This window comes from Chaetodon trifascialis, chromosome 13, assembly GCF_039877785.1.
Source record: "Chaetodon trifascialis isolate fChaTrf1 chromosome 13, fChaTrf1.hap1, whole genome shotgun sequence".
Classification (NCBI taxonomy): Eukaryota; Metazoa; Chordata; class Actinopteri; order Chaetodontiformes; family Chaetodontidae; genus Chaetodon; species Chaetodon trifascialis.
In genome coordinates, this window is record NC_092068.1 from 16,188,091 (window position 1) to 16,203,296 (window position 15,206).

General features: G+C 46.8%; 1 protein-coding gene across 4 annotated transcripts in view; it reads left to right on the top strand.

The window, feature by feature from the left end:
* The window catches only part of zmiz1a (zinc finger, MIZ-type containing 1a), a 99,450-nt gene that overhangs the window by 66,519 nt on the left and 17,725 nt on the right, over positions 1–15,206 (top strand). For 2 of the 4 annotated variants that reach the window (XM_070977552.1, XM_070977555.1), the window contains exons 5-7: positions 2,216–2,329; positions 4,980–5,085; positions 14,654–14,689. In XM_070977552.1, coding sequence (XP_070833653.1) covers positions 2,216–2,329; positions 4,980–5,085; positions 14,654–14,689 — 256 coding nt within the window. Of the gene's footprint in view, positions 1–2,215; positions 2,330–4,979; positions 5,086–10,829; positions 11,119–14,653; positions 14,690–15,206 lie in introns of those variants that run through there. The other 2 variants (XM_070977553.1, XM_070977556.1) reach the window with 2 other exon arrangements.

Consider the following 15,206-nt stretch of genomic DNA (forward strand, 5'->3'; position numbering starts at 1 on the left):
GATTAATAGTCTACAAGAAGTCGCTGCCTGGCTGGCTGGCTGGCAGGCTGTGGGCTTATTTGTTTATGCTATGTGGGTGTGATCCTTTATATCTCCCAACATCCATATGACACCATGCCTTACAGTGAGTCAGTGAATGATAGGCCTTTGAGCTCTCGATTATGAAGCGACATACCCCTTTTCTCTGTGCCTTCTGTTTAAACCCCCCTTGTTCCACCCCCACCTGAGCTCCCGAGCACCCACTAGAACACACTTTATAGAAACAGGCTCAGCTCCTCATTACTTTGCATGTAGCAACGCACTTAACATCAAAATCTTGGAAAAAAGCCTTATTTCCCGGAATGTCAGCATTTCTTAAATGAGTCAAATTTGGTGTAATTGACACTGCTCACTTCACAAAACCTCCTCAATTATTTTCTCAGGCGTCACCGATAAGCCATAAATAGCCTGAGTTAACATGTCTAGCTTAATAAATGCACTGATTGCTGTTTGGTTTATATACTCCTCGGCTCTGCCTGTAATAGAGCTCGTAGTAAACCAGACTTCAAAGGCAGCGAGTTAGACAGTGAGCTCTGAGCTTGTGCCGGCTCTGCTAGCAGGGTGTTGTTTTGGTTTGGGGAAAGCCGCTGGCGGGGAGCCAGGTGTTGTGCTGTTTTTCATGCAGCCAGGTAGGCAGCGAACAGCCTGATCCTTGGCTGGCCTGAAAAGGGGTAAGTCAGTCCATCATCTCACAGAGGACAGTCTGTCAAACGTCTGGCTCTTTGTCTGCTGAAACCCCATCACTGCTGCTGCTCAGCCCTCTCCCCCCCACCTCCCCGTTCTTGTCCTCGACCAACCCTGAGCGGTAACAACAACAACAAGAACAGCTCCGGCCTCATCCTCTTTCCAAAATTCAGCAGAGCTATTTCACTGCGCTGTCCTCCCCCTCACACCAGAGTCGAGGTTGTCAGGCAGAGTCGGTGGCGAGCGCTGCAGCAGGAGGAGCTGTGAGTTCAGATCTAGACAGACAGCCCCTGCTGTGCTAGTTCTGATTCCTCTCGCGCTGGAGGCTGATACGCCTCCCATCAAGCAGCAATAATGCCAGATTATATCACTCATCTAGAACAGGCTCTTCTCCTCCCTCTCACTCAACAAGAGCATCTCTCGCTTTCTCTCGCTCTCCCCGCTTTCTCTTCGCCATCAGTCAAACCCCAGTGAGAGTCCACAGCCAACTCTATAATGGCTAATCTTCACATCAAAAAAGATGAGTCACTCAAGGCCTCTCTTGAAGCTCATGATATCATTGGAGGCTCTTGGAGATTTTCTCTGCGGGCGGGTACCAGGCCTGACATGTTAGGCCTCGTTTGCGCCGAAGAGCCCCTTTGTCACACACGGCTGAAAAGCTGCCCTTTCAGAAAACGTTCACCTCTGCTGCCCCCTAAAGACAATAGTTCTACCTTCTCTGCAAGAACGCACAAAACAAAGCGCTTCAGCTCCAGATGAGAATAATAAATGCTTTCAAGTGGGCTCAATCTCGCCGACTGAACAAGCTGCAGCTCTGCGCCATTTCAGAGCTATTAACCTCCTGAGCCATGAAGAAAGGGAGCCCAATTTTAAAACCGCTTATTGTGTCCTGCCAGCCTGAGTAGCCTTCAGACACTGGGAAGAAAAGACTCAACTGTTTCAGGCCTCAGTGAACAGGCGAGAGAGACAGACAGAAACTGAAAGAGATTAGACAACACACCAACGGCGCATATTGAGTCTGCACACATAGCTGCCAGGACCAAGGTTGTTTTCTTTGTGAATAGCCAAGCCAGCCAGTGGACTTCTGGTGCTGGAGCTCTGTTACATTCTGAAAACGGGCAATGAATAAGGGGAAGAGAGAGGAGGAGGATTGCAGGGAAAGATTTGGTTGCTGTGTGGGTCATGGGGGTGAGGGTTGGGTGTTGCCAAGAGAGATTAACAGGAAACACTGGCATCATTGTTGATATGGGTGTGATCTTCTTCCCACAATGCAGCAGAGCCCTGAGTGGGCGTGCATTGGAAGGAGTCAAGGTCCTCACAGGGTTGCGCAGAAACACAAGACATTAAATCAAGGCAGTTTGGAGGGAGAGCGCAAGGCTGCAACACTATTTGGTTTCAGTGTTTTTCCAATTTGTACTTAATCGGAGAAAAAATAACGCTCATTATTTCCCGTTGTTTCTAATGGCCGTCTCCTTTCTCTGTGTTTGCACAGCACTTACAGAACCCGGCCAACTTCCACTCAGCAGCCACGGAGCTGCTCGACTGGTGTGGAGATCCCCGGGCCTTCCAGCGACCTTTCGAGCAAAGTCTCATGGGATGTCTGACGGTACGCAAACACTAATTATGGGTTTCATTGGGTTTTTCAGGTGCTTTTTAGGAGAGACAAGCAAAACAATAATTAGATTTTGGATAGTTTGGAGAAAAACACGGGCTGATGCGTCCACTTCGGAGGCTTTTTCGCCTCGTGTTCATGTCATATCTGGCTTACGCCTTTTTTTCCCTCCACTAATTTGAGTTGAAACAGTTAGTAGCAGGCTAAAGTCGCACAAGGTTTGTCTCCAGCAGTTATCCGAGGCAGCTGCTCAGGCTGTCAGGGGCCAGTCACACAGGTTAAAGTCCTTGTCACCCACTGCTATTTTCCACTTTGTGCTTCACACACACACACACACACACACACACACACATGCACACAAAAGAGGCTTGAACAAGACTGTGGGTAGCCAGTCACCTCTGGCTATCGCCTTTTAGTTCACCAGCTACCATTCATCGATCTGGGCACGGGGCCAGAGAGCTGGGCTGCACCAGGTGTGTGTGAAAACACACACACACATACACACATACTTACAAGCACAGTCGCACGCGTGAAAGAGGCTTTGGAGTGGGGAATTGAAACATTTCACACGTTTATCGCTCAGATCAGTCTTTGAAAACACTGAAGAAACATTGTCCCCAGCTGAAGTGGTAGCGTGAGGAAACAGATAAATGCTCATTAATGTGTAAATCACAATAAAAGCCTCTTAAAGGCTGATAAAGAGCCATACAATGGAGCCCACCACTGAGATCCCTCTCAGCATGGGGCTGTTTCCATCAGCTAAATTGCTTCATCAGACTCGGAGAGCAAACGGCTTCTTATCTGGAGAATTACAACGCGCAACAAGTCCACGCATTCTTTCAGGGGTTTTGTCTTCGTGACGGTGCCTCGCTTGTTACGTATCAGAGGGCTCAACTGAAATTTAAAGATGCCTGTTTCAACCGTAGCCCTTGAGATTTGCGGTAGCTGAGTGAAACTGAATGTCTGCCTCGCGTGGAGATGCCCGTTCCCTCTGGCATGTTGCACACGTGGAGGTCATCCTCTGATCTCTGGTGGTGTATCGGCTCCAGAGCCAATAAAAGATGACATAGCTGAGCTGTCAGTGCTCCACTGTTAGCTGTGTCTGCTTGCTTTTTTGTTTCGTCTCTGTTATGCAAACTGTATGGAGAGTGCGGGTAATGTCAGATCATTCAGACATCTGTATTATTTCCGCATCTAATCCCACAATTTTCTAAAATCGCCTCCTGAGTTCATTACTGTTTCAACAACAAGCGGAAACTAGAAAACTGATGCTTTTTTTTGTCCTCCAGCAAATAGATAAACAAGGATATGAATGGCCCAGTAACCCTCAGCACCCCTCACACTGCTGTTTTCATATTGACAGGAATATGGGCCTGGATGTACACCCTCAGAGGGAGATTAAGCTGAAAAAGGCTTATGAGGTGAAACACTGTTAAATCCGTGTTGAATCTATGCTAGCCTCTGTAGCTGGCTGCCTGCCTTGTACAAACCGTAGGGCAGACTCACTCACACAGGAAATTAAACGACGCGGTTGGACCGTTTGTCAGAATCGTCATCGTTTGCATAATATGGTTGGCTCGAACAGATCGTGTTGTGAAGCATTTGTCCCTCGAATGACGTTTTCATGTCTCCCGAAGAGCTTCAAATGAGCGCAACGTGATTTACTGGAGCTGTAGAGTTATGTATTCCAGTCTCCTGATTAAAACAATCAAATAAACCTTATTTATTGGCGTGATTTCCTTAGTTCTTTAATCAGCGCTCAAGCAGCCGTATTACCTGTGACAGCGGCGCTTTATGAGCACTGCTAGCCATTATGTCGGCTCTCTAAAAGGCACCCCAGCTGACCTTGTTAACGGTAATGTGTGTTTTGAGGTCAGAGGGAGCAGAGGAGTAGTCATCTGTTAGCAGATAAAAGGGGTTCCCCTTCCTTCTAGTAATGATTTACCCCCGTCTCCTGAGTCCTGTTTAACGTCACCCAGCATCCCCTTTAACATCATATGAGAGTGCGGGAGGCTCCTGCTCCACGTCCCATAAATGTTCAACCTCTTTTTGAAGTCATTAACACGAAAGGATTATTTAAATCTTACAGCTGGGGACTGGTTCCTCTCAAAACTGGCAAAAAAGGGAGGGTTTTTAACCTTTGGTCAGCTCTTATTTTCACATTTTCCTGGCCTGTTTGGGTAACTGAACCGACAACCTTTAGTCAGGAGACAAACTGTTCGCTCTGGGGCCAGAGCGGGCTTGTTTGAGGATAACCTTTCAGAGACTCTGCTTGTTCTGCAGAGCGACTGTGGTTTGGCTCTGTCTCACCTCTTCTTGGAGGTTGATGCAGACATCATCAGACTCGTCCTGACTGTGGATCAGTGGAGCAATCCAGACTGCAGACTCCACATTAATCCCACTGTGTCTGTTTGTATGTGTGTGTCTGAAGACAAATTCAGTTCAGTGATAGCGGAGGCTCAAAACATTAACACAATTAGGAGAGTGAAAGGATTATTCCTTAGCTTACTCAAGTAAGAGATTGATGTCTTATGGTATTGCATTTACCCACTTTATGATAATGTAATAGTAACAGTATAGTTATTAAAAAACGGAGAGCCTGAAGGACGGCAACTGTACTGACCATCCATTACTCGTCCTGCAGGTGGTGAGTCGCGTCGCTGCTCAGCAGGGCTTTGACTTGGACCTGGGCTACAGGTTGCTGGCTGTGTGTGCCGCCAACAGGGACAAATTCACTCCCAAGTCTGCAGGTAAGACCCGCTGCTTTACGAAAAGGCCTGCAGATGCATGCTCATACATCATCCCATTCACTGCCGTTGTGCGAGACAGCGGACGGCACAGGGCTCATTGTTCTTCATGCTACAATTAATTCACTTCTTCATGAAATACAACAATTAAAACAAATCGCTGAATGGTTTAAAGTCGTGATCCAGTCAGAAGTGTCTCATTGTTCTGCTCAGGCTACGGATGCACAACGTAGCAGCTTATTATGTTTTGAGCACCATTTGAAGGTTATTAGCGACACACTCAATCTCTTAATTAAACAAGCACACAGTTTCATTTGCAAATGATTTTGTTCCTTTCAAAACATAAAAACGAATAAGTGTTAAAAGACCATGAATCTGTGGTTTGGAAATTTCTGATTTCTCCGCACTACAGTGAGACATCATACAAAGAGCCCATAGAGCATTATAATGTCAGATATTTTTAGTCCCCATGAAACATTAATGTGCTATTGAGATGAGCTGTCCGGGTGGTAGCCTCACAGAAGCGGTCCACTTGACGGTCTTGCCGCACAAACCCCACGCTCCTATGTGCAGCCTGCATGCACACACACACACACATGCAGTAACGCTACCCTCAGACATTTATCTATCAAATCCAATTTCCCCCCTCGATCCATACCTCCCCTCCCCGCCTCCAGCAGTCCTGCAGGAGCAGCCTGTTCTTGTACATTTGTCAAAGTGAAATGTGCAGAGGCAGGAGAGAGACAGACAGAGGTGGGATGGCTGAGGAGGTGTCGCTGGTGTGTGCTGGACCAGTCACTCCGCCTGACAGAGACCTGACAAAGCCATAGCCAGCCAATCAGAACACAGATAAACCTTTGTTCGGCAGTTACGTAAGTGGGAGTAGTGAGAGTCAAATATTTTGATTAAACTGTCTGATTTCTTTGTTTTTCTGACGGGGCGAATATGTCACTGTTTCATAACAGGAACTGCGGTGACATTCACTCTCTGAAATCTTATCCCATAATTCCTCACACGAGCTGCAATGTGTTGCGGCCGAACGTGTAGAAATGCACCCGTTTCTGCTGCTTTTCACTCGCACGGTCCCGTGATGTGAGCGTTTGCTCGGGCTGAATATCCTCTTTCAGCTGTGGTGGGTAGCGTCTTGTTGGGAGGAACTTAAGTGGTCAGACAGACGTCAGTGTACAATATCGATTGCTGTGTTTCTCTTTCTGTCTGTGTTCCTGTGTTGGGATAATGTGATTGTTGTCCAGGCATGGCTCGGACTGGATGGCTGTCTGGGCCCGACTGACAGTCAGAATCATCCTCAGGCCTGCTGATGGTTCTGGGATCTAATAGAAGACAGCACTGGGTTTCAGGAAGAGCTGCTTATGCACAGCAGACAAATGGGAACTGTAGTGTAATTATGCGGGGTGGTGGCGGGGGAGATACGATGTGGCCAGTCATCAAACGAGGCAGGCAGGCAGGCAGGCTGTCGGGGTGGGAGGCAGATGTGACTCAGGGCAGATCTTACTCACTGAGCATCCGTCTTACCTCCCTCACAAGGACGTCTGTCTGAGAAAGCAGACGGGAGGGCGACGGAGGAGACGTGATGCACACTTGAACTCAAAGATACCTGCATGCGCTCATGCAAATGCATCAACAAAGATGCAGAGAAGCATTCGGCTTTTACCGCTGTCTGCTCCGTCTGTACGTCCTCATTTACATGTTTTTACCGTCTTTATGTGTGTGCGTCTGTGCATGCGTGAGCGTGTGTCCAATCTTCTGACAGCCTGCATGGCGACACAGGGCCGCAGATCTGACACCTGAGAGCCCAGACTGAGGGCCAAAGAGTCTGGGATGCTCTCTGAGGGAAGAGGCAGGCTCTTAAGACTGCGGATCAATCACACTGATGCCTTCTCTCAGAGCATCAGTTGAAGAGGAAATTGATAAAGCAATTATTGCTATCCCCCCTTTTTTTATAGTTTAGCTTGAGTAAATGCAAAATTAAATTGACGTGTGTATTACAGCTGCAGTATACCATCATGCTGCAAAATGCATGAAAATATGAGGTGAGACGATGTACTAAGTGATAAAAAAGTAATATATGATTTCCAGTAAGTAATTATTATCCAGCGATCCTTATTTGTTGAACAATTTTGGCACCTTTAGACCTCTTTTATAATTTTCTTTTTTTTCCCTCCATGCAACAGAACCCATGCGCCTAAAGTTGCGCTCCTCTGGACATTAAAAGTACAAACTGCTGCCCTTTGCGAGACCCGTCGAGTGAAGTGCAGAGATTTTCAGCAACAGCAGACTGCTGCCGATGAGCTGTCTGCAGATTGTGACCCTGCAGTGAGGCCTGGAGGATTAGCGTGTCGCTCTAATCTGGAATCAGCCAGTGAAGAGACTTATCTGCTGTCAGGCGAGCTAGCATTAGCACTGTTAACTCTGTGAGGATGCACAGCTTTAATTTGGTTAGCATACGCCTGAAGCAGCTAGCATTTTTACACTTAGTTCCCTCTCTTGAAAAGAGCGACTTCTAGGTTTTGAATTTCTTTTTTTTTGTGATGTTCATGCCTGACGGACGCTGCCTCTTTTTCCAATCCTTCAGAATCCGCAGTCCGTTTGGAAATCTTCTTAGAGTTGTTTATGCTTTCCTCGTAATAATCTGCAGTCCGCTGCAAGCAGACGTCCAACTGAGAGGTTCATTAGATAATAGGTGTGCTGCTGCCCTACAAACACACACAACCCTAATAGACTCTGAGCTGTTGGGCTACTGTGAAGTTCAGCAGACAACAAATCAGATTAGCCACATAATCTGTCAAGGGTTTTACTGTTTCCTTCCTCAGTGAATCTGTCATAGCAGTTTATTCTCTTTCTTTATGAGGCATAAGCTCCAATAATAAACCCACAAAATTCTGATTGCGATGAGCTATCCACCCCGTACGCCAGCGTTCTCGCCTCTTCTGCCTGACAGTCTTCCCTCCTGCTAAGTTTTAATGAGATGAAAGCAAGTGTGACTCAGTTTGTGTATTATGTTTTCAACGTGACTTGACACGCTCTGGACGAAAGGTAGCTGCTCCCAGGAATGATCGCTATGCTCCTAAAACACCTCCCGTTAATGTTTAAGTCAGACGCAGGTCGCTGCTTGTTGTTCCTCTGTCTTGATTCAATAATTTATGCTGGCGTATCAGAGTTCAGCGAAGCTCCGGCTGTGAACGCCCGCCGTTGTGGTGAATGAGCACGTGGTTGTAACCATCGCTTTTATCTGACAATTGTCTTTGATGTTTTTTCGTGTGTTCCTTTCCCTTCTTCTGCTGACTAAGACATACGATGAAACGAGCTTGCTTTTGTTCATGGTGGCTGGTAAATCCCCACCCACCCATTCACATCTGACACGGAGAAGAAATCGCGCCGGCAGAAGTGCAGAATTGTCAGCGCTCGGTCGGTCAGCGGAGCGTGCGATCTGGTGTTTCACGTCGGGATAACAGCTGCTCTGCTGTGTCAACAGTGACAGAAAACTTCCAGGGTGTGGCTGAGAAAACACACACACACACACACACACACACACACACACACACAAACACACACACTTCCAGTCGCTTTTCCATCACTGCAGATGATATTACATTGACTTGCGCTCATTTCCTGGAGACTTACGCTAACCATGCTTACTGCAGCCCTCACCCTAACCTTAACCGTTAGTCTCCACCCTAAGATTTAATGATTTACATAATGGGGACTTGAATTTTGTCTCTTTAAGGAAGGCAAATCAACAGATATATGTCCCCACAACATAAGTAGTACATGACCACACACACATACACACACAGTTCACAAAAAACACTTCAGCAGCTCATAACTCCCATAATTCAGCCAGCAGTGCAAGAGAATGAACAACTGAAAATAAGTGCTCCCATTAGACTTTGTGTAGACTCATTGCACGTTGTGTGAGTGCCTGTACACTCACACACACACACACACACACACACACACACACACACACACACACACTCTCTCTCCTTTGGTCTACAACAATCTGACATGTCTTCCACTTATCTGTCTCAATTTACTTTCACTTGATTGATTTTCTCACCCCGTCTTTCATTCCACCTTTGAGCTGTGTGTGTAGAACTAGAGGAAGGTGTAGGCATCCTTTGTTACTGACCCAATCAACCTTACAGACTTTTATATTTAATTACTGCTGAGTAAGAGCAGCGCGCTGAATTATTAACAGGAAACAGGGTTTATTTTTAGCAGGCGGGCTTCTCCTCTGACACTCTCCAGCGGTTCGCCTTAGATGATGAAACCCCTTTGCAACCCAAAACTACCTTCAGAACTTCACTATTAAGTTTATAGAAATAAAGCTCATGGGGAAATACTTATTAGGGTTGCTGCATGTGCCGCCTCTGGCTGATTGGGTCCTCTATCTCTTGCTACTTAATTGCTTTGGTTTACGCAGTTGCAAATAAATTCATCTCTGGTAATATCTCAGTTGAGCCGGCAGTGCAGCCACACTCAGTACACAGAGGACTGTTCTTGTCAAAACCGGATGAGCAAATGATTTAAATCCGCCTTTTGTTCAGGGTTGACTGATCTGGCACCCACACCTCAGGACTCAACCCTGCGCACCCCCTCCCCCCTCGTCCACCCGTCATCCCCCAGGGGTTTTTGACACACCCTTTTCAAGTTCTATTTCTGTCCAACAATGCCTCCGTTGTGTGCGTTTCAATTCTGCGTGGGTTATTTGTGAAACTGCTGATGACTGAGCGTGTCTATCACACAAAAGCCACACGAAAGACAACTTCCCTCTGCTGTCACAAGGCCAGTGGGCTTTCCCGCTCTTTGGCTGCACGGCACATCTCATCTCTTTTAGTCTGGAGAGGGAGAGAGAGAGAGAGAGAACCGTGACAGCTTAGGTCTTTCCTGTTCATTCATCCAGATTATTTTTTTATTTTTTTATTTTTTGCCATGTTGGGTTATGTTGGGGCCAGCCGAGGAGAAGCTGAACTCAGATTCACCCTCAACCTGCCTCCTCTTCGATTCAGTCGCGCTCAGATATTCTGCTCGTCTCTGATGTGTCTTGTTCGTTGGATTAACAAAGTGGCCTCTGATGAAGACATGGGGACGCTGTCAGGTTGTCCAGAGAATCCCCCTCTCTGATACTGTGTGTTTGCCTTTGAATGCATTGATCTTCACATCTCATACTTTCTTCTTCTCCCACTTCCTCTTTCATGCATTGGCCTCCAGCCAGCCTGCACAGCATATGAAGCTCCTCCCTTGTATACAAGTTCGCAGCCTGAGCTTTTATTTTCCCCTTTCTGACAAATGTCTGCTGCATGGCCCGATTATACATACATAAACGTGTGTTTCTGTCTGTCTTAAGTGTGTGATGGCGTCTTAGAGAAACAGGGTAATGGAGGGCTAGGCAGACTAGGCTGAGCATGTCAATAACAGCACCTCATGACAGAGGTGAGAAGCACTGGAATATCTTGCCATCTCTATCTCTACTCCTGTTTGTCTGCGTCGGCTTGCTGTCTTTATCTTTTCCTCTCATCCTCCCTCCTCCTCAGCTGTCTCTTCTGCTCCCTCTGTCTATCCCCCCCCCCCCCCCCCAGTCTCGAGAGTGTGTTGGAGCCGGTAGCAGGTACAGCAGGAGCCCATTAGTGCAGAGCCCTGCTCTGATTGGATAAGCCGGAGAAACCGGGAGACTGCCTCTGAATAATTGATGTGCATTGTGCAGACGCTGGACAAGGGAAAAAAGACAGATCAGAGCGCAAGGGAGAGAGAAAGAGAGTGAGCGAAAGAGAAAAAAAAGAAAGAGAGAGAAAGACAGGAGAGGAGAGAGGAAGTCAGAAAGAAAGAGTGAGCAGAGTAAGGGATATGTGCAGAGAGTGAGAGTGATAAGGCACAGGCAAGAGGCTTGGAAGCAGCAAAAGCTTTGAGAGTTGCCACTGGCCTCTGCGGGAACAGGAGCATTTGTGACACTTGAGTCTTTTCTCTGCGCTATGAAGGGAATGAGATGAGATGTGCAGGGACTTTGCTTGGCTCTGGGTAAGTGTGTGTGCGTGTGTGTGCGTGTGTGTGTGTGTGTGTGTGTGTGTGTGTGTGTGTGTGTGTGTGTGTGTGTGTGTGTGTGTGTGTGTGTGTGTGTGTGTGTGTGTTTGCTGTCCATGTGTGTATCTCTGCACAAAACAAATTGGTCTATTATTTGAGTGTGTGTGTGTCCATGCATGAGGCCAGATCAGTGGTTAACAGGCAAACTGAGCAGTTTATTTAGGACTAAACTGATGCAAATTCATTAATTTATAATGCAGTTGCAGTAAGTGAAGCAGAATTAGTTGGGTTTTCTCTCCAAAGCACACTCCTCTATAGTCCAAATGCTGAACTATTCATTTCAACTATGCTTGCAACTGTAATTCAGGCCATGCATAATATGTTCTCCTGTCTTGTCTGGTGTGCCAGTGCGACTGTAGTCTAAATCAGCGGCCGCTCACACAAGACAGGATCAGGACAGATCAGCTGACCACAGGTTGACCTACATGCTGCTCTGTCATGGGGTTATTCTGAGTGGGGTTTTGTTCTGTGTGCACTGTGCACAAACCTGCATCGATTGTGTGATTTATTGGTTAGTTTTTTGGCTTATTTTTAGGCATTGTGGGTCGGGGTTACTGCTGAGGTTGTGGTCTTGTTTTTGCCTTTATGTCTTGTGTCAAGGCTGGGATTTAAAAGAGTAAAGTTTGGGGGTTTGTGGTGGGTTTAAACTGGGGTTGTTTTGAGGGGAGTGTAGGTCATGCTTGCAATAATTCTTCAGTTCTCACAGAGATAGAAGCTAGTATGCACTTAGTTTACTTAACATTACAGACAGATGCATTTCAAATAACACATTTCCATTGTTGTCCTTGATGTAAAGATCAAATATTGTGTGAGCATCATACATTCAGCAGCAACAGCTTCTTCCGGTTTATTGCACTCAAAGGAGCGCGTGTCCACGTTGGTGTGAAGAGTGCAAGTGTACGAGCGTCCGCGTGTGTGTTTCTGTGTCAGGAGAAGATGACCCACTTTTCCACTGTGGATCCTTTTTTTAAGTTGTTGACCTGTGCTTGGAGCCAGAGCCAGTCTGCCTGTCCACTCATTAGGAGTAAGGGAGGGAGGGGGAGTGTAGTCATGGAAGGACAATGCAGTTAGATCACTGCACAGAAAGGCCTGCTTTTTGATTCAGCGGTGTTTAAAAGTATCTAATGTCCCTCTTACTGTGGAACGTCTCATAAAGGGAAACAACACTTCCTTCTCGTGAATGAGTAAAGGGCAGCCAGGCAATAAAATCGACACGATGCTGCCGGCTATTCAATCAGTGTTTAATCTAACCTTAAAACTGACGAGTTAATTAGCGAGCGGCTCTCGCAAACAGCAACACAATCTTCCACTGACCTATGTAGAAAATACCACAATGCGACACGACTTCCCGGCCGGCCGCCGTGGAGCTGCAGCACTTCCTGTTTGCCCAAGCAGGGTGCAAACTGCTGAAACCGTCTGCATCCTCAACCTCAGCGCCACATGCTAACCCCCCCCCCCCACACACACACACACACACCGCCAACCGCCCTCGCCTTCCTCCTTTCTCCCTGGCTCCAAAGCTTTGTTTGTATCGCTTACTCTACACACTTCGTTGACCTCCTGCGACTGCTCTCCGAGCACTTCCCATCAGGCTGTTTAGTGACTCATTCATGACATTTGACTTTGAACTGCATGTGTGCGGCCTACGTTTGTTTTCGCAGTTTGTTTCTGCTTTTTCTGTGAATCATTGCTCGGCATCCCTCCCTCCCTCCACCCACTGAAAGCAAGTGGCCAAGCAAAGAGTTGTCTTAGGTTTGCTTCCCCTGAACTGAGAGAGGAATTTCTGGTAGGACAAACTGGTGCTGAGTATTGATAGCAGCGAGGGTGGAGCTCTCAGCACCCCGGGCGACACATTGTTCTTGCAGGATTTGTTTCAGGAAACACTTGCAGAGATTCTTCAGCGTTGATAATCTATCTACCTTCACTCAAGGTGTGCTGACGACCTCTCAAGGCCAAACCTTCCTTCACTGATTCACCTGTAAAAGCACCAACAGCTGGAACCTCATTATGTTTTAATCACCGCCTTATATTATGAAACAGCAGCCGCGGGGAAACTCAGAATTCTTGATTGTGTTTTTCACCCTAATGATTTCATTGGAGGAACAACAGCGTGAGATGAAAGACGCATTGTGGAAGTTGAGACAAGTGGTGTGTCTGGTTATAATTAGGCATGTGATATTTACTAGTTCCCCTCCAGTGGTGGGGAGCTGCGCGTGGCTGATAAGAGCAGTTCATTCACAGCTTGCCGTTCTCTGATGCTCTTCCTCGCCGTGTGAGACGCTTTACTGTATAAGCACATCTTCACAAAGCCCAGACACCGACTGTGTTTGTTTACACACCAACACAGACCTCACTTTCCATATTTACTTTTTCTTTTTTTTACTGTTTTTGTACGTATGCTTGTGTCCACATACCTGTGTGCCAATGTGTGTTTCCCTGTTTACCTTTACATCTCTTTGAATGCAACTGTGCATATTTACTGTGCGCCTCAGATGTGGATAATGGCTGATCGTACAGTATGTAGGATCACTGTGTGTGTTGTGACAGAAGTCTGACACAGATGTGGGAGGCCACGACCCCCTGGCTTTGTACCGGGAGCAGGACGCGCTGACTCACCGAGCATGTGACGCAGATCCACTGGCCACCTGAATTTCATATCCCAGCGAGGATGTGGGTCGAATCCATAGGTCAATGCCGTAACCCCTGTCATAACCAGTGTACCAGAAGCAAACCTGTGGTGCTGTGCAACTGATGTGGTCTGTGATGTCATTCCACGCAGACAATGCAACATCGAGCAGAGCTGCAGTGATTAGTCAGCTCAAGGAAATTAATCAGCAAAGCAAATGGTACATTTTTCTGCTTTGCTCTGAATGTGTTTGGATTTTGGACTGTTGGTCGGGCTAAATAAATATTTTAAAGCTGCAGACTTGTGCTGTCAAGGCATTATTCGCTGTTTTTGATTAAAGGGTTTGTTAATTCCAGCTGTAATGTCAAGAGACTTTGCAAGAAAAGAGTTTTTTTTTTTTTCTTAAGTCACAGAGGAAGTGTTTAGGGTCTAAGTATGCTTTGGGATTACAGGTAGATTTAGGAAAACCACTCATTTTTTCCTAAATAAACTTGGAAATGGACATTAAGTCAATTGCAAAGGATATGAGCATTGCACTGTGGTGCTTTGCAGTCCCTGACTCCTTGTATGGCAGCACACATGTTGAGAGTATCTGACTCGTGAGAGCGTTCATTCGAAGCTGCAATAAAGTCTCAGTCGTGCTCAGTTTGGCCGGACACGCCCCGCAACACATTCAGATTGTAACAGACGAAAAAGTGTTTGTTGTTTTTTTGTGGCCACACCGACATGGAGATCCCACATTTCCCACCAGCCAGACCCAGCTGTCATATACTGCATTATGTTTGGTGTTCATGCTGATTCTTATAACTCTGCCCCGTTTAAAAATGTGCAATTTGAACCCCACAGAAACCAGCACCTGCAGGAGATGTCAGAGTGACTCAGGTAGAGCTACCCTCCCTTCTGGGCTGCAGCATCTCTTTGGCTTGTGACCCACTCACATCCCGGGGAGGAGGGGATCTGCCCACTCCCTCCATCTCCACCTGTCCTCTGTCCAACATCCTTCCATCCGTCCTCTCCCCCCTCTGTCCTCATGTCTGGTGTACTGCCAGAGGTTGTGGATGAAATTCTGTCAAACCAGCCAGATAATAGAACTGCATTATTTTAACCAATGCAGACGAGCAAAAAGTTCACAGAAATTCAAAAGTCAATTAAATGGAAAATGACGCATAATAAGACATTTTAAGTTCAGATTTGGAAAACGTGCGAACACTTAGTTCCATTAAAGGCCTGGTTTTGGTTGAGTGTGATTTCTGACACAGAGCTGTCTCTCTGCAGGGCATGTTTGAGTTCTTCTGCCTCCAAGCTGTTGAGACTAAAGCCCATTTGATATGCTCTTCTCTTGGAAGAAGTTGGCTGAACAGAGAGGGGGCAGGATGGGGGATATCATTGACTGCTTAAA